The sequence below is a fragment of the Macaca fascicularis genome, chromosome 15 (assembly GCF_037993035.2).
Source record: "Macaca fascicularis isolate 582-1 chromosome 15, T2T-MFA8v1.1".
In the NCBI taxonomy this organism is placed as follows: Eukaryota; Metazoa; Chordata; class Mammalia; order Primates; family Cercopithecidae; genus Macaca; species Macaca fascicularis.
Window position 1 is genome coordinate 101,533,314 of NC_088389.1, and position 20,328 is coordinate 101,553,641.

At 37.4% G+C, this 20,328-nt stretch overlaps 1 protein-coding gene across 35 annotated transcripts in view; it reads right to left on the minus strand.

Annotated features, from left to right (window-relative positions):
- The window catches only part of TRPM3 (transient receptor potential cation channel subfamily M member 3), a 903,691-nt gene that overhangs the window by 291,660 nt on the left and 591,703 nt on the right, over nt 1-20,328 (minus strand). For all 35 annotated transcript variants that reach the window (XR_012424787.1, XR_012424786.1, XR_012424789.1 and 32 more), the window contains exons 4-5: nt 7,348-7,561; nt 3,972-4,096 (exon numbers count right to left, since the gene is read on the minus strand). Coding sequence is in view for 31 of the 35 variants with exons in the window: in XM_015437271.4 (XP_015292757.3) it covers nt 3,972-4,096; nt 7,348-7,561 (339 nt within the window). In the remaining 4 variants the exon portion in view is untranslated. The remainder of the gene's footprint in view (nt 1-3,971; nt 4,097-7,347; nt 7,562-20,328) is intronic.

A 20,328-nucleotide genomic window follows, 5' to 3' on the forward strand; every position in this document is an offset into this window, starting at 1 on the left:
ATCCCACACTGTTTTACCTCCACACCGAATAGGCTGCTCCCTCACCTTCCACCTTCCACCTTGAGTTGCTATCTAAGAAAATGGTTTTACATCCAGATGCTTGGTTTAAAAATGTCCCCACTGTAGTCACAATCATGTGATGCAGCTTGGGGATAGGATTAGAGATGAAGTCATGATAAAAACGTGAAGTAGGTAAGATTTATCATTATCTGTTCCATGACATTTATTTTCCCTGTAGCTTGAATTTCACCATGCCCAATCTCCATCAATATTTACTGAGCACCTACTAAGTGTGAGGCTCTAAGTTGGGTTCTGAGAATCCAAAGACAAATGCTGTGCACTTAAGTAACTTGAAGCCCAGCTGTGAGATGAGACCTGAAGGGAGGTGACTGTTTCAGAACATCTAGAAGCACACTCAAGGACAAGTAAGTTTTCTTCTTTATCTTTAGGACTAGTATTTGCCTTGCTATTGCCATCCTAAAGGGATTAAGATGAATAGCAATTGCTGTGCTCACTACTTCTATCAATAAATAAAATAATTCTAGTAGTACTTGAATGTTCAGCTTCTAAAAGTGAAGCTTCTTCTCGTCTGGAGCCAACCCCACAAAAATAAAATACTTTATATTTTCCATTAGTTTGGAAATAAATCTACTGCAATAAAATATCAGGCATAAGAAATGGAGCCTTTCTTTTATCTTTGGATTTATTTCCAATACATTTCCCAGATTTCCCTTGACATTTATTTTGTACCTCTTCAATATTATTCTGGAGTATAAACAGACTTGACCAAAGATGCAGCTATTCTATTGTTTCGAATGATTGCATTTTGATAGAATTCTGAAGTGGTAAAGATTTTTAATAATACATTGTATTTTTTTCTCTGCTATCTGATGTCTGATGCTAAAAGGTTTATTTTTTGATGTTTATTACATGTGATTTTGATTATATAAAATGAAAGAAAAAGGACGGATGGCGGTACATTAAGCTAGCTGGGAAGAGTTGTGACTGTGTAAGAAGCTTACCAGATAATATTTCTAATTTGATAATTTTGAGGGGAATCTTCACTAGTGACCACCATCATTTCATTCAAACACCTCTTTTAATGGCAACCTAGCATCATATTACCTTTTAGCTATCATATTGGAATAGTGAACATGTATAAAAATTTATCTCAAGCTATGTCATAAATCTTGTACATTAAAAATAGTACTTTCACTCCAGATAATTTATAAGTTGAAAAACAAACTCTATTATCACACAAGAGCCTGAGAAATCCTAGGTATATTCTAGTTCCCCAGTTTTAAGGGAAGAAAGTAACAGAGTGGTCAAAATTCAATAGATCCCTGTGAAGGATTTACTGAAAAAGTAAAATACAATTGTCTTTCCTGTGTTTTTTATAACCTGCCACTTCCATTTCCTTTTTGCAATAGTCTCTCCCATGGTCCACCTGGTTCTTTGTGAGTCGTGGTTTGCCTTTATGAGACCCTCAGGAACAGGGATGATGGATGCACATATTTACTGAACATTTTTCTGCCCTCTATGCTAGCATCAAGACTATTTTCAGTTGGGAAGGCAGACAATGTCAATAAGTTCCATTGGAAATCGTTAAGTTTCTACTTGCATACAACTGGGAAGAAGCAATGAGGAGAAACAAAAGAAGAAGAAAAAAGAGGAGTGAAAGGAGAAGGTAAAGTCAGAGAAAAAGCTGGAATGGGAGGTAGAAGAATCAGAAGTGATTCTTCCAATTCAACAAGGTAAGTAAATGTAATAGAAGTACTGTCTTTCTGCAATCTTATAAAATTTATAATATGAATAAACAAAATAATACAAAGAGTCAGTAGGCCAGCATTCTCTGCAAATGCTTAGGCAACTAAGGAAATTATTTAGTTACTCTATCTTGCATAAAGAAATAATCAACTGCCATTTATTCCTAGTTCATCTGAATGAGGAAGTTCAAAATAGTGTCCGCCTTCAAACTGAAAAATAATAATTTGAGTTTACAATAGAAATCCTGAAGCTATGAATATTTCAAAATGACTTTTGAATCAACATGTTTTTAATAATTAATTAATGTATTAATATACATTATTAAATGATTTTGCTGTTGAAAGCATTTTGGCATATTCTAATTCTTTAAGACATACATTTGTTCCAGTGCAAAATCAACATACAATTAAAAGCCAATTTGGAATCTAAGAATTACCTCAAATATATTGCATAAAAGACTAGCCTCAGATACTTTGAAGAAATTAGTAACACTTACTTTTCCAGTCTGGTCTGCCTATGTAACACTTTGGAAATTGTTGCTGAGATATTCAATTTGTAAATGTAATATGAAACAGCCAATAAATTTTAATTAAGAGAATATTATCTCATCCCTTGACCTATGTATCCTGGATAAATGAGCATTTATATGTGCAATCTGATATCATTGATGTGGACACTTGTTATCACTTAAAATAAAGGTTCTAATGGATTTAAAGTGTTTTTTTAATTAAGGAAAATAAATCATTATATAAAAAAGACACCTGCACTTACATGTTTATTGCAGCACAATCAACAACAGCAAAATTACGGAATCAACCTAAGTGTCCATCAGTGGAGGATTGGATGTGTGTGTATATATATGTATATCCCACTATATATATATATGTATCATACTATATATATACACACACATACAGATATATATAGTGGGATACTGCCCAGTCATAACAGAGAATGAAATCATGTCTTTTGCAGCAACATGGATGGAACTGGAGTCCATTTTCCTAAGTAAAATAACTCAGAAACAAAGTCAAATACTGCATGTCCTCACTTGTAAGTGGGGGCTACATACTAGGCACACATGGACATACAGAGTGGAATATGGACATTGGACACTACGAAAGGTGGAAGGGGTGAGGGCTGAAAAATCACCTGTTGGGTACAATGTTCACTGTTCAGATGATGGGTACACTAAAAGCCTAGACTTAGTCACTATGCAATATATGTACATAAAACATCTGCATTTATACCCCATAAAGATATTTTTTAAGGCCAAAGGAGTTTGTTTGCAGCTTGTGTTTCATGACATTTAGTTTTTTTGAAATATATGTTTTACTTAAAACTGAGAGGAAAGTGTCTGCCGCTCAAATGCATCACAGTCTGTCCCATTTAGGTAAATTTTCAGGAGAAATGCAAGCCCCTGGTGAAATACCTCTGCTCAGGGTCAAATGGATCCTACACCTCCTTTTTCAAATGCCTGCATTGCCACTGGTAACTCATACAACACATTTTAAGATTTGCAAAAGGCAGGACAGTGAGCCCTAGGATGACTTTTTTTTTTTTTAAATTCAACGTACTTTGCATTGCATTTAAAAAAATTGCATATATTTTGTTGTATTAAAATAAGACGGCTGCATTGTATTACATCATAATAGAAGAAGAAGTTTAAGACCAGTTAATTCTTAGCCACTTAAAAAATTTTTTTTTGTGGCTCAGATAGACCTCATGGTACTTTGAAATGAAAAGAATCTCTCTCTGCACCTCTCAGGAGCTAGGTGAAAGATACTCAAATTATAAAGGTGCTAGAGCCCTGGGGTGCGGAGAGTCTGTGTTTAGTATATCGGTCAATGAGTTCATGTTGCCATATATTAAGTGGTGTTAATGAATGTTAATATCACTATACCAAGAGTAATGGCAGGATTTGATGGGTGAAGAAAGACCACTGCTTGATTTAAGCAGAGAGGGGGTAGGTGGTAAGTCTTCCTTTGGACCTTTCTTGATCATAAGAATTGACCTGGAGTTTGCATAGAGATTTTAGAAAATAAGTATTTGCCCAAGAAACTATTCCTTAACATAAGTTTCATTTTAGTGAGTGGGGACTAAAAGAGTACTATAATATGCACATTTTGAATACTAATTTTGTTATACTTTTCTCATATCACCTCTAGGAGAAGTCGTGGAAAAGGACAGCACTCAGTACTTACATCTCTTCCAATGAGGTCCTCCTGGTTTTCCACAATTCCCCAGGGGGCAATACCTATGGTGCATATCTTTCCTCGAGACTTAGATGCATGATCCTTCAAGGCGTCTCCAACATGACGAATAACACCTAAAAAAAAATAAAATAAAATAAAAATAAAAAAAAGAGAAGCATTAATTTTGTCTTTTAAAGCAAATACCTTCCCATCATTCTAAAGAAAATTGTGGTAATGGTTTCTCCTGAGGTTAAATAAATTGAATATAAAATTTTGACACATGTCTGTACAAACTACTTGTATTTAGGAGGAAACATAAACTCGTGGCTGTAATGCCAAATGCATTGGCCGGATTTGTATATGAATTCTAGCATTGCATTTCTTACTCCAATTTATATGAAAAAACAAAAAGCATCCAATGTCTATAAAAAGAATAAATACAATTTCTTAAACTTAGAAACTCTTTTTCTTATAAGCATAATAATTTGTTAGTATGATTAGGAACCAACAGCTTGACTGTGTCATGTTAAAAGTACCATGTATAATGGTATGTTAAATCTACACCACAGTCTGTATATGAGTTAAAATCATTTAAAGACATGAATTATTTAGTTTGAGATTGTGTTAACCTTTATGGGAACCTACTCATAAAGACAGTGTTGGATTATTCTGTGGAAAATTTGTGTTAAAATATATAGACACACCTTTTAATCTTCATCATTCTAATTATTTTCCTCTTCTGTTAAAATGACCCACCCCATCATAGTTAAGGGTGAGAAAATTCAGTTTACAAGATGGTAGGCAGCATAACTCTTACCTTTTTAAAAACCATTTAAAGAAGATACAATTTCTAATTCTCTTAACCTCCCTCTCAAATGAGCATTTTTATAGGAAGATATAAGATATATCCTCTAAGAAAAGATGTTTCTGCTTATCAAAGTTCCAGTCATTTCTCCAGGAAAAATGTATACCTAGTGCCATTTCCTATATGAATGTTGAGTTGGATTTGATTTCTTCTCCATTTGAACATATTGCAGTTTGTAAATTTTGAATAGCTCAGTATGTCACTTAACATGTTCTGCAGTGATTCATAATTACATGTGGAGATGTCTCTTCTAACAGTCAAACTCTTTGAGAGGAAAGTTGGAGGGTCAGTGCCTTATTCGCCTTCCTACACCTCAGGGGCTAGCCTAGAGGAAGGGCTCAGACCCTGTGCACTCAACTAACTAAACACATGAAACACACCAGGCAATTTAATCATGGGAAAAGACATGTGTATTTAAGTAGCCCAATACTGAAATGTTCATAAGATGAAACAGGAAGAATCACTGTTTAAAAAGCAAATAACAAAACAGTGTAAATGGTCATTAATCCATGTTGAGCTATTCAGGGGTGTTGGAAAGAATATCATTTTCACTTATTATCTTATCTATGAATCTTCTGAGAGCACTGGTAAACAAACAAAAAAACAAAAACCCGAACCAAAAAACAGCAAAACAAAACTTCCCAAAAGAAGACTGTGAATATTAATATTAAATTGTTTCCAGTTGTTTCCAATACAAAACTCCTTTTAGGGCCAGGCTTGGACAAGAAGTTTAACTTTATGGTATGCTCAACTGTCTGCACAATTCTATCAATACCTCTTACCCAACTTTAACACTTTATCATCAGAACCTCACTTTGGGTATTGGATTGAACACTAAGCCTGGAGTGAGGCAGAGATGAACTCTTGGGTTTGTAGTATGTAGACTATAAATTCTTCTTTTGATATTGAATGCATTTTATGAAAGAATAAAAACAATGAATAGTATTCCAAGTTCTTAGAAATAGAGCATTGGTAAGATTTTCTTTTGAACCTGTAGAATCCATTGAGTTGGTCTCTATGTGACAGGAATGCAATAGACAATAATCACAGGCAAATGAGGCTTGCTTAGTTGAGAGGGAAACATGGAACCCAAAACCTGAACAGTCATTGAAAGAAAAATTGCTCTGTAGATATTTGATTACCACAGGATAAACAGTAAAGAGCTAAGCAGGTCATTCTAAGATCATGTCAGTGTATGGGCTGCGTCAGAATTTCACATAATAACATTGAACATGAGCAATCTGCAGACTTCATCGCTGAAATATCTTTATGTAGCTGTGTGCAGAATGTTCACAAATTCTAGGTATTTAAGAGAATTCGCAGTGTAGGTCTTACTCAAACAGCATCCATACTACAAATGCAAAATTAAACAACATTAAGATAACATGTTATTTTTATTTTTTGAGACACAGTTTTGCCCTTGTTGCCCGGGCTGGAGTGCAGTGACACGATCTCAGCTCACTGCAACCTCTACCTCCCAGGTTCAAGCAGTTCTCCTGGTTCAGCCTCCTGAGTAGCTGGGACTACAGGCCCCCACCACCATGCCGGGCTAATTTTTGCATTCTTAGTAGAGATAGGGTTTCACCATGTTGGCCAGGCTGGTCTTGAACTCCTGACCTCAGGTGATCTACCCTCCTTGGCCTCCCAAAGAGCTGGGATTACAGGCATGAGCCACCATACCTGGCCCAAGATAACATGTTATTTAAAACTAACTGGACCAGAGTTTAGAATATTCCATTAACTACGAATGTATCCACATGTACAGACTTTGGGGATTGTAATAAGTTTACCTTAACTTATTGCAACATTACCTCTACATTTCCAATTGGCACCTCAGACTTCAGACCCACAGAATATGCCAAAAACATTTACAGGCATCCATTCCATTACCTGATGCACATCAAAAATGTTCTGCAAATAAGCACTTAACTATAGGTGGGCTGGTAAGAACTGATTTAAGAATGCATCTATAGCACAATATAGATTGCACGAAGGAAAAATTCTTTGGAATTCAGAATGAGGTGTGTCTTCTATTGGCACAGTGAGGAGTTAATAAAATATTTTAAAAAATAAACACATAATGCCCTAGATTTTGCCTTTATGTCCCAGAGGGAAATGTCGTTTTGCAAAAATTAAAGCTATTTGGCACCAAACTTGAAATTGTGTAAAGGACAGAGGTAGAGCTTTCAATTTAAAGTAGAAGTCATTCCTTAAAGAATTACTGGCAACTTAAGCTATTTAAAAATACCCTGTGAACTTCCATTAGTTGTGTTTATGAATTCTGTATAGTCAACTATTAAATATCCCAACCCATTTCTTATGTGTAAGTAATTCTTCTTGGTTAAGAAATAACTTTACAGTTCTCATTTAGATAAAGGAGGGAGAGATAACTAGCAACTATGGACCCATGGGTAGGGATGAAGTGGGGTGATATAGAGATAATTAACCTTAGCAGAAAATTATATCAGGCACAACATTCCCATGGCCTATGTTGACTTTCTCTGTTCCACTTGCAATTACCTGTGTTAACCCCTCCAGTGAATATCCACGCTCCAGTTGTCATAGCTGCTTTTATGAGCCCTTTCCCAAAGACTTGCTTTAGTTTTGGCTGGAGTTCAAAGTTCTGCAGGCCCCCATGGACAGAGATGAGAAGCTTGGGAAGCTCCAACTGCCATTCCTTGGTCATCAGGTGTAAGAGGAGATCAGGTTTTGTATCAAAAGATACTCGCACATACTGGAAGAAGAAAGGACATCAGTTAGGGAGACAAGGCAGGACTGGCTGAGGCTGGTTATCTTTACTGATTGCAATTATATGTGTAGTTATGTGACAAAAATGTCTCATATAAAATCAGATTTTTTTAAGAAGGGGTGATCATTTGCTTTATCAAAAGAGCCTTCATTAGACAAAGAGTTTATATTTTTAAAGGCTTTCTTGAAATTATAATTCATTTTGAAATTATTAGATTTTCTAAAATGCTGCACAAGCATGACTTTTCCCAGACCAAGTTTTTTGCTCAAAGGAAATCATGTTTATATTTCACCATCCTTTACATGTGTATAACAGTTCAAATGTTTCTAATATTTTTCATATCTCTTTATATTAACTAGATGCACATATTATTTCTGTGACCCTATTATTTTGAGAGAATGTGAAAGATTCTACAGTTCTACATAATGTAATGAGAATTTTGACGTAAGGTAATAGTGAATTATGTTTATTTATAGCTATAACAACTGCATACCAAATGTAATGTTTATCTTTTAAATAACACAGCAAAAGGCAGGACAACTATTCCTGAAGAATAGTTGAAAATTTGAGTGTACAGCAAATATCAAGGTGTTACCAGATGCAACTGGAAATACAGTTATGATAAGTCTATATAAATGAAATACTGTAAATGCATGCAGTAATAAATATGTATGTAACCATATATATAGATACTCATTTAGGTCTCAATGTAATTATATAAAAACTTCAATTTCTAGCTGGAAACAACTGAAAAACTGGGCAAATATAGAAAGTCCTTTGAAATAGGTTTCTGAGCTGGCATGAAAAAAAGAATTATTGAGACTCCTAAACAAAGAAGCAGTTTAGAACCTCAGGAGGTTAGGGAGTACCAAAGCAGGATTTGACCCTGAGTGTTTTTCCCAAACCCTGGAAGACCTGGAGCATCTGATTTAATGGTTGCATGCAGGTTTGAATTTAATGCTTTTATGGGAGTATTTAATATGGGATCCCACATAGGGCTGGTATACTTCAAAGGGATCATCCTCAAATGTAAGAAAGAAAAAAATTAAATAAACTTGATGTACAGAAGAAGATGGCAAAAAAACTTGCCTTCCTCAACCTTGACTCTGGGTGGATGAGGAAAACATTTCCCCTTTTAAATACAGTCAGGCCCCCACACAGGCCTTGCCCATATTCACACCATCAGTATGGTTTGAGAATCGCCAAGCAGTGTTTAATGTTAAATAGTTCTGACTGGAAAATGGTTCCAGATAACTGGTAGAAGTAAATGCAGATTATCTGTGGAAGAATGATATCCATGCCTGATATATCAATCCATGCCTGATATAATTCTCATGGGGAAATAAGTATTTCATAGTAAAACAATAAAATAAATTATACAGGAAATAAGGCAGCATGAATGAAAACCAATAGAAACAACAGGCACCAGAATAAGATCCTGAAAGTCATTGAAATGATCAGATACAGGCTATAAAATAACTGTTTAACAGGTTAAAAAGCATAAACAAGATGATTGAGTACAAGAGTAAGGAGCAAGAAACTAAAAAATGATGTATACATGCATGTGTATACATCTGAAAAGAACCAAACAGAACGTCCAATAATCAAAATGTAATAATTAAATGAAAATTTAAATGGATAAGTTAAATTACATATTAGCTATAACGATAATACATCCAGAAGATAAATGAGATGCAGCCAGGAAAACAAAGGATTTGAAAACATAAAAGAAAAATAAAAGAGCTTGGAGGAGATAATCAGAATTATAGATAGAAATAAAAGAGATGATGGGGAGGAGGCAATATTAGAAGAAATATTGGCTGAGTATTCCTCAGAATTATAGAAAGATACCAATTCTAAGATGCAGCAAGTTCAGTGAATTCTAAGCAGGCAAATGACAAGAAACCTCACTTATATACACATTACACATAACACCAAAGGGAGGAGAAATTCCTCAGAAGTAGCTGGAAATAAAGACAGATCATGTACAAAGAATAGTCATTAGACTGAAGACCTACTCCTCAACAGCAACAATAGACACCTGAAGCCAAAACCTTCAATGTGTCAAGAGAAATTACCTGTCAGTCTAGAATTCTATACTCAGCAAAACTATCTTTTAAAAATGAGAGATTATAGATATTTTCATACTGCCAAAACTGAGAGAGTTTATTTCTAGGCATCTTCGCTGAAGGAAGTTGTTTTTGTTTGTTGTTGTTGTTGTTGTTTGTTTTGAGATGGATTCTCGCACTGTTGCCTGGCCTGGAGTGCAGTGGTGCGATCTTGGCTTACCGCAACCTCTGCCTCCTGGGTTCAAGCGATTCTCCTGCCTCAGCCTCCCGAGTAGCTGGGATTGCAGGTGCCCAACACCATGCCCAGCTACTTTTTTTGTATTTTTAATAGAGTTGGGGTTTCATCATCTTGACCATGCTGGTCTTGAACTCCTGACCTCGTGATCTGGCTACCTTGGCCTCTCAAAGTGATGGGATTACAGGCATGAGCCACTGTGCCTGGCCTGAAGGAAGTTTTAAAGCATATATAGGAGGCAGAACTTACATGATCCAAAATGGATGATCTGGGTTGTAAGTTAGGAAGATAAACTAAGATATTAGTTAATATAAGGTCAATCTAAAAAAGTATTGGGTATATAATATAATGTCTCATTTACAGTGGAAAGTGATAGAACTAAAGCACTGGACAATACAGCATATAAATGAATGGCAACAGTTAGAGTTTTGACATTCTAAAGCCTATGTTGTGTGGGAAACAACAGAAAATTATTAATTCTGGAATTTAAGTATGAATGTTGAAGTTGCATAACCACAAAATGAATATGCCTGCATGTAATCATACAAACATGTGCTTTTGGATTCATAAATAAGATTATCCAGGAGATGATAATTTATTGCCATACTTTTGGGTTTGGAAAACCCCATTGCTTCAAAGCCTCAAAAACTGTTTTTCTATTCTTTCATTAAAGTATATTCAAAATATATTTAGCTGAAGCATGAGGCAAAAGCAAGCAGAATATGAAAGCAGCTTAATAAAATAAATTGCATCATCAAGAGATACCAAAGAGCTAAAGTTTCCTATACATATATGCCAGAAATTCAAAGTGTTGGCATCCAGTAGAGTTATTTCTATATTGATTTGATTTACCTAGCAAAAAATGATTCCAGAATACAGAGTAAATGTTGACAATTTTAGCTAAGTACATTATATCACTGGGATTTGACTAGAGTTTACTATATGAAAAATGGCATCTTTTGTGCACAAACTCTCATGTGGAGGGCAAAAACTTTCAGATATCTATCAACAGAAATTTTCACCAGTGTGTACTTCTGTGCCATACAAGGAGCATTCGGGCTGAATAGGGGATATTGGAGTATCAGAGGCCAACAGAGGAATTTCTTAAGTCCAAGCTTCTTTTAAAAATCTTCACTGAGAGTCTCTTTTATAAGAGAAATAATTATAACGAATGCTATGAAATAAAAGAATAAAGAAAAGAATAAATAAATAAATAAAGGGGCAGAAGAACACTTTGGAGGTGTGGGGTACGCTTATGGCCTTGATTGTGCTGATGATTTCCCAGATATATTCTTATCTCCAAACTCATCAAGTTGCATATACTAATTATGTGCAGCTTGTTGCATGCCAATCATACCTCAGTAAAGTAGTTTATCATAAAGATGAAAGAATAACATTGTTTTCTGTGTCTGTACACTATTACTTGAGTAGTGTGGTTTAGTGAATTGAATAGTTAAAATTTGGGGGTCCTGCTGAATTGAATTTATTTCATTTTGACTAATTCCAGAACAGGTTATTTAGTAAAATAAAGTAGAACTGGGAATTGCAAGGCTTCCAAACTACACAAATCAAGGATGCTTTAGTGTGAGACATGGTAAGAAATTGTTTTTCAAGTTACTGTTCTCTTATTTATCAACTTTAATATCACTTTAAAGAACTCCAATTTAATGTGGACCTATGTTCTCCTAAAGTGAGATATAAATTACACTTTTCTTAAAGATAGAAAAGCATCTAAAGTATAAAAATACTCCTAAAAGTATTTGCCCCTTGCAAGACTACACAGTAATTCCTAACATTTCTGAGTTGTTGTGACTGTGGCTTTTGGAACCCCAAAATTCCTCATGTAGATCTGAACCTACACATTTCATCTAGCCACAACGCCACTACACTCCAGCCTGGGCAACAAGAAGGAGACTCTGTCTCCAAAAATAGAAAAAAAAAAAATCCCAAAAAACAAGAACAACAAAATAACTGGACTACAAGAACCTTGTGTATTTACTGTGCACCAGGCACACACATGCTGTGAGATACCAGAGCCATAGTTAGTAACTGGGAATAGATATACATACATTATTAACTCACATTGGGTGAAGGGAGATTACAATTCATACTAAATTAGTACAGATACCGTGTAATAATTTCAGCAAACTTAACTAGCTAAGTGAAATATTATGGAGTTCAATTATTCATACTAATTGGTAATAAATAAATGCATTTTTCGGAATAAGCCTCCCTTGATAAATAATTTACTTTAGGAATTCTGTAGTTACACATACAATATAACAGTAAGAAATGAAAAGGGTCTACTTATTGATCAGGTGAGCAGCTCACTGAAAAAGACCAATAGATCTACTGAATATGTTGAAATTCCTTTTGAAGTAGCCTAACCTATAGAAAGCTGTGTTCATTACCACAGAATGTCTGTTACTCAGCTAGTAAGCAATCAAGAGAGTGAATGAATAAATGACCTAAGAGATCCCCTTGATCCCAGCTCCCCATCTTACAGATGAAGAAAGGGAGACAGTAGGTGAGGTCACACTACTCGTGGGCTCTCTTCACATTTTTTCTCTCTGCTCACAATTACTTAACTCTACTAAGAAAAAAAATCCTGGCGGGGCGAGGTGGCTCATGCCTGTAATCCTAGCACTTTGGGAGGCCAAGGCAGGCGGATTACCTGAGGTCAGGGGTTCAAGACCAGCCTGGCCAACATGGTGAAACCGTCTCTACTGAAAATACAAAAAAATTAGCCAGGTGCAGTGGCGCGCACCTGTAATCCTAGCTACTCGGGAAGCTGAGGCAGAAGAATTGCTTAAACCCGGGAGGCAGAGGTTGCAGTGAGCTGGGATCGTGCCACTGCCCCACTGCACTCCAGCCTGGGCAACAAGAGTGAGACTTCATCTCCAAAAAAAAAGAAAAACAAAAATCCCCCAAAACAAGAACAACGAACAACAAAATAACCAGAACACAAGAACCTTGTATATTTATTGTGCACTAGGCACAGGCATGCTGTGTGTTCTACTTGTACCTTCTCATGTACTCCTCCCAACAACAGGGATGTTGGTTTCACCCACGTTTTACTGATGGGGACAGAAAGAATCCATCATGTTCTCAAGTTCACTCTGCCAGTATGGGAGTGCTCATAGCCCAGGTCTGACTCCAGGGCCCTTTCTCTTTACCTCAAAGGTTTAAATGGCTCTGTCTCTCGGTACTTCTCCGTTTCCTTCACCTATGACAAATCAGTCTCCATATTCTAATGGTCCACTTATGAAAACAGTGCTCTCAACCAGCTTCTTTTCTCTATTTCTTCAGTTGCCATTTTAAGGATATATTCTTACTAGGATGTCCATTTGAATTACAGCAACAACCTCCTACTGACTTCTCTATGAGACACCAAAAGGCAGATTTCTTTCTCCAATCCCTTTTGGACCATATTATTTTTCAATTAAAATTCTTCCATCAGATATAAACTCCCCATTCTTGCCCTCACCATCCCCTATAACTTGACCTGATCTTGCCAATTCTGAGGCTTTCCTCACTTCTCTCTGCATTTGGCCAGTGCTGCTCCCCCCGCAAGTCCTAGATAATGCAATATCTCCCCTTTCATCTACAGAAAGCATTCTCATCTTTCAAAGGCCTTTGTTTCTTCCAACATGACTTTTCCTGAGAATGCAAGTTCAGGCTGATGCAATACAACTCTTAATCAAACCCAGTGTGATATATTTTTTTTTTCTGGTTGTTTTTCCCATGTGTCAATTTTATCTCTCTATGTTGCAAGAGCTTTTAAGGGAGGAGACAACCCTTCATATTGTCTTATGCCCAATTTCTGCCTCCAAAGAAAGAAGAAGTAAAAACTAAAAGGCAGAAATAAAATCCACAGGCAGACAGCCCGGCACCGCACCCTGGGCCTGGTAGTTAAAGATCGACCCCTGACCTAATTGGTTCTGTTATCTATAGATTACAGACATTGGATAGAAATGCACTGTGAAAATCCCTATCTTGTTTTGTTCGATTCAATTACCGGTGCAAACAGCCCCCAGTCACATACCCCCTGCTTGCTCAATCAATCAGGACCCTCTCACATGCACCCCCTTAGAGTTGCGAGCCCTTAAAAGGGACAGGAATTGGTTACTCGGGGAGCTCGGCTCTTGAGACAGAAGTCTTGCCAATGCCCCCGGCCGAATAAACCCCTTCCTTCTGTAACTCGGTGTCTGAGGAGTTTTGTCTGCCGCTCGTCCTGCTACACTTTGAGGGGAGGGCTGTGTTTGACCTGACCATGTCTTTTTGTCTTTAGTAAGCCTTTCAGCACTGGCTATGAAGTAGTCACTGTCTTGGAAAGAAAACAGAGTTTAGAGATATCTTGGCAATCATGGGACTCTTGTTCCATTCTTTTGCTTTTCAAATGAGGATACAGAGACCCAGGGAAGGTGAGTGACTGGAATATCAGAGCCAGTTATTCAACAATCCTTTAATTCATTATTGAAGCTACTGTTAACACTGGCAGCTTTAGATGGGGCTGTGCTTCTCTAATTTTAATGTGCACAGAACTTACCTGGGGACCTTGTCAAAAATATAGTCTCTGATTCAATACATCTGGGGTAGGGCTTGGGCCTCTGCATTTCTAACCAGCTCCCCAGGGACCACATGAGCAGCAAGAATGATAACTTTTCCCCAGACCAAACATCCCAAATGATGTGTCTTGTGTTTGTTATTTGGTCAAAGAAAGAGCACTCAGTATTTTACATGAAAATCCAAAGGAAGATTTAGGAAGTACTAGAAGAATTAGTAAGGCCACAGTAAATATGAAAATGCAGCAATTGACAAGCTACTCAAAGTATCCTCAATTACCTAATCTCTTTTGACTAGTACTAATTCTTATACAAAGGAACATTTGGTTAACTGTAGAACACACCTAATTATCTGGAATCTTGCAAGTAGCAAAAACAATGGGTGTCTCTGGCCCTTGGATGTTGCCCGTTATTTGTGATTTATTGTGCCCTTCTCTTGGAGAATAAAAGGCAAGATATAAATAAAGCATTTAAATAAATTAATTTGCTACTTTTTTCATTTCAGGTTGTCACCGTTTAGCCCCGTACATGGTTTTGTAGGTAAGGGGATAATTAAAACCAAGGGATAAAACACTTTTAGATTATCTGAGGATTTTAATTTTTAAATGATATTCTTATGCCCATACAGATCAGTTCCTTTAGTAAGCTCTCCAGGTGCTTTAATACAGCAGTTAAGTCATGTGCCAGGTCAGCAGCTCCATGCTCATAAATGGACGTGCCCAGAGCAATTAATCAATTCCTGTTAAATAGTCAGTATGATTTCACATTAGGAGCTATTTTGGTTGTCAAGATAAGCAATTTTGACTGTCACTTGTCAGTCTATTAATTGCAAAGGGCTCACCTTACAAATAACAAGAACTCTTCCTAATGGGCATGCTCAGTTTTGTCCCCTGGGCATTACTCCCATTTAGTAATGTCCAGGGGACAAAACTAAATGTGGTGCTCCCATTTAGAGATTTTTTTCACACATAAGCATCATGACACTTGAATGTCAGACAGTGGCAATCAAGTCCTTTGGCAATTTGGGCATCCTCTGTTGTTAAACAGGGGTGATCCTGACGACCTCACAGGACACTGTGTGGATTAAATTGTGGAACATACCAGGTATGGCAGAAAAACCAATACATGCAAATTGAATGAAGGTCACATTCACCTTATATATGACTCCTGGGTATAACAGGTCCAAGTAACTTGCCTTTAGCTCTTTAGTATGCCTTTCAAAATAACTTTTTGTTTTTCACCTCGGAGTTACCTGGGGAGTGACTGGTACAGGTGTTTATCTTTCTAAAAGTACCTATTTGGGCTGCCCAAACCTTTCTTTATCCATGGCCTTTAGCTCCCCAATTTATCATTTCAAGAGATAAACTGGGCTCAAATAAGTTACTCATGCCTGGAATTATCTATCTCTTCCCTTTCTGTCATTAGCGTCACTGCCTGGCAGCAGGAAGGTCCTGTGATGTGCTAATGACAATCAGAATAACATCTCAAGAATGTTCTGTATGAACTAGAGGCTAGTTCTAGTTGAAATTGTACTTTTTGATCTATTCTTAGTTACCTTGGAGGCCAGTACATCAGCATGATTTTCATGAGAAAATGTATTTTGAGTTCCAAACAACAAATTTAGAAATGACATTCTGTGAGACTATAAATAGAAAACTAGAGATTTTCTTTCATTCAAATGGCAGAGGGCTTCAGTAACTGAAACTCTCAAGTTTTTGCTCTGCCTGGTGCCAAAGGTCTTTTCGCTTAGCAGGTGACTTATTGCATTTTTTACTAAAGCCACTCTGACTGCTTCATCATTAGAAATGTTACTATTTGTCTATCAAAGCAGAACTCAATTTTTTCATGGCTTCACTCTGCATTGATTTGGTGTCACAAACCAGACAGTCCTTTCCCCTTCCTCAAACCCACGGTGGGCAAAGGCTGGTTGGTGGGTGGGGCAGCAGCCATTACTGCATAGAACAGACTGGGCTGTTTCATTAAGAAAAAATAATAATACTCTTCCTTTGGCATTCCCAGTTTGAGTTTTGGCAGAGCATTTTGCCTTTGAAAATTCATCAGCCACCTCTTTAGGCCTAAATTTTAGCCCAAATAAATTTGCCCAGCTGTTTCAATGAAAATGTAGAGGAACTGCAGAACAATGAATCTGGCTACTCTCTTGGAAATATTAAATGACAGGTCCACTTCCTTCTACTGAAGGCCATCTTTAATTCTTGGAAGTGATTACCTGGTGTTTGTTAAGCAGTGTTCTGCAAAATGGGAACTACCATTGCTAAATCTACTCTAATAATATTTTTAATGCCTTTCTTCCAAGCCTCTAGTGGAAACTTTGCCCCGTTTTCCTTTCTGTTTGAGAAATGTAACAAGCACCATTTCATTTCCTAACTCTTTGTAGCCACCTTTAAAATGGGCACTTGGAATTAAAGATGTGGCTGAACAGAATATGTCACTTGAGACTGCTAAGGCAATTTTGCTGATACCAGCTTTCCAAGTCCATGGGGCCTTTTGCTTTGCAGCAAGAGTTTAATGCTTACGATGGTTTAATAGATATAAAATCTCTTTAGAAAGAAAATATTTAGAATTGCATTAACTGTCATCAAATCCCTAGTTTGATGAACCACAAAACTCTGGAAGTGGAGGTGTCATTGTAATTTATTCCATATTGTTTTTGCAATGTCTCAATGTGAGTTATCAGGTACTTACATGGGAGGGATGCTGACAAGCCAAAATTCAAGGTTTAGAAATAATATAAAACTCCAGGAAGCATATGCACTAGTCATAGGGGGTAGTGTATGAATTTTCTGCCAGAATTATTTAGCATAAAGTTTTCTAGAGGCAAAGATAGGATGGTTTCTTGGAAGAGAATTGGTTCTTCCTTCTCTATAGATCTATGATTAGAATCAGAAATATAACTGATAAATTCTAGTTTTATTCTCAGTTTCAGAAAAACCCTCCAAAGGTACTGCCAGTTCAGTGGTCTTGAGATTACAAGGTAGAGACTGAAGATCAATGGAATGATTACAAAACCTTTCAAAACCTTACCATGTGTATGTAAAGCTGCTTGGTTAGCCACAGCCTATCGATTAGATGTTTTGTTTTGTGAAGTGGGACTCATTTAATTTCCTACTTGGTGCGTGCCAATCAATGATGATTCCCAGATAAAATTTGCATATTTCAAAGATAGACAATTTTAAAAATCTCACATTCAATCCTAAAGGATATTAAGAGCATAAGCTTGTAGATATCATGCTGCTGACAGTCTCCCCCTGCCTGTTATCTCTCCCTTAAACCCCCACATTCCCTTTCACCTCACACTCACAATGCCCAGAGAATAAGGCTTTCATCCTCTGGCAGGCTCAACAGAGCTTAAGGTGTGAAAATGAGGACTAGAAATAATTATCTAAATCATATGAAGATTATAATAAGGGACTCAACCTAATTTAATGAGGAGTGTAAACAGCAAGAGAAAACCTAAAGAGAATTATGTGGGTGACTTGAGAGGTTTAAATACAAGTCCTTAATTAGATTACACTTATTTACCTGGCCCACAAGTCAGCTCAGCATTAATTGGAGGAGATGATTAGTAATAAAATAAGATTCTGTCTGTAATCAAGTCCAACACTGCTTCCTTTCCTAAATAATGGAAGGCGTGAGCCCCAGATGTAGAATAATCTTTGAGAAATGACACAATGTTGGCTGCTGGGTTCATCTTCTTGTTGCTCTGTAACGGGGCCTAAAAAGTCACCTGGATTCCATTCTAGTAAAATAATGCCTAAACCAGAGCTTCTGCCTCTTATTATCTTCCCCCTTTGTCTCTATGTTCTGACATTTATGGGGCATCTGAGTGAACTGCAGGGTCTTCTGGTTGTTCGGGAACAGCTTTCTGAGGCTTGCAGTTTGGTAGGATGCAGCTTGGTACTGAACAGGAAGTCAGAATCCTTCACTTCTGTCAGCTTTGACCGTCTTCTTCCTGTGCCACAATTTTTCTCTGTCAAGTGCTGGTTTCACTGTGATTTTATGGGGGCCTGTCAAGCCTGGGAATGGGGGACCGAACACTACAAAGTACTCAAAAAGGCACAGAAAATGGCTCTGTGAAGCTAGGATGTAAGTTGACGAAGACCCCTTCCTGCTCACAGCTTTTGAGTTTCATCAACCTCATCAAACAATAGTGACTTTATAATTCTATTACAAAGTTCCCTTATCAACAGCTGGAAACATAATAATAATTAGCTTCCTTTCAATTACCCACATATATATATTTCCCAACAAAACATCTACTATAGCTTGTATTAGGCATACACAACAGAGAAGAAATAGAACTGACAGGAGTCCTGAGGAGGCTGGGTTCAACAACTATGTTGTTAAATAATTGTGTGACTCTGGGAAAATAATTTAACTTCTCTAGGTTCAGATTAGTCAGTGTTTTTTAAGCCTGACTGAACAGTAGAATAACGTGGGTAATTTTTAAAAAACTCTGGATGCCCAGGGTCTATGCCAGACCAATGAATGAGACTCTCTTGGAAGTAAACCTTGGGCATAGGTACTAGTGTGCTTGTCTCAAAAATGTGCAAGTTGAGAATCGCTGCATCCAATCTCTCAAGTGTCCTTGGTGGCTTAAACTCTGTGACACATTGCTGTACTGCCTGCATGATAAAACAGATACAAAGAGTGTTCCTGAGCAGAGAGGTGGCTCACATGGCCCGCAACATTGTAATAATGATTATGATTCTCGTTTTCTCCAACTTTATCCTCTACCCAAACTCCTGCAGTGTGTCTCATATTATGTCCAGACCACATTGGCAACACAAGGGCTTCAACTTGGCTTCAAAAGTTAATAAAAGTCAATCTTCCTCTAGAGTTTTCTGACCACTTGTTAAAAATCATTTCAACTTTCAAGTATTCTTGTTAGAGGCAGGGGACCGAAGGCATATTAAATCAGTTGGCCAATCTGACTTAAATCTTAGTGAAAAATTAACCATGCCTTCCCCATGCAAAGACTGGCACTCTTTAACAGACGGTGGTTGCTGATTTTCCCTTTCTACAAACTGTGCGCCAGTTCGTTTGAGAGGATAAGAGGTAAAGAAGGAACAGGTTGGCACAAAACAATTATCCTGTCAGATAAAATGAGACCTCTGACCTGTGGACAACTCCACCCGTTTGTCTAGACAGAAGAATCAGAATAATTGAAGGGCAAGTTTTCAAAGTGGACAAAATGCTTATTTATGTCTGGATGAATAGCTGGAACTTCCACTTGTTAAATATTTGGTAGTAATAAGAAGGTAAATTGGTTCTCATTTGGCTGATTAGACTCAGAAAGAAAGAAAAGTTTACTCTCGTAGTGACAGCTCTGAGACCATCTAGGGCAGCCATAACCTCTGAGACCTAGCCTCAGAGCCAGCTTTGTGGGCGCGGGACCAACACAGTCACACTGTTCAGAAGGCCAGTGCTTAGGGTCCATTGCTGTACACTTGCTGCCTTATAATTTGTAATAATTTTATCCTTCAATTTGTGTTTAGTTAATGAAGTTCAATGGGACAGTGGAGTCTTGAAGCTTCAGTTCACAGGTGGTCCCTGGTCCTACCTCCTTGCTGCCTCTCCAGGATGGGGAAGGTCAGGGTGGATGTGTACCTTGCAGCATTTCAGGGTCATGATAAGGGAGCAGCCTTCTCTGTCTTGGGCTGGCAAAACCATGCTGTGTTTCATGGATGACTTGGCAGAAGCTCACCCGCCTTAAATACCAGCCATGTCCCAGTGTGAAGGTGGCAATCCCATGGCAGGGGTCACCCATCCCCTGAGAGTTGGGGCTGCCAGCCATCAGAAGGAAGGATTGATTTCTCTGTCCCTGCCAGGACCCTACATTTTCATTTTGTACTGGGTTCCACA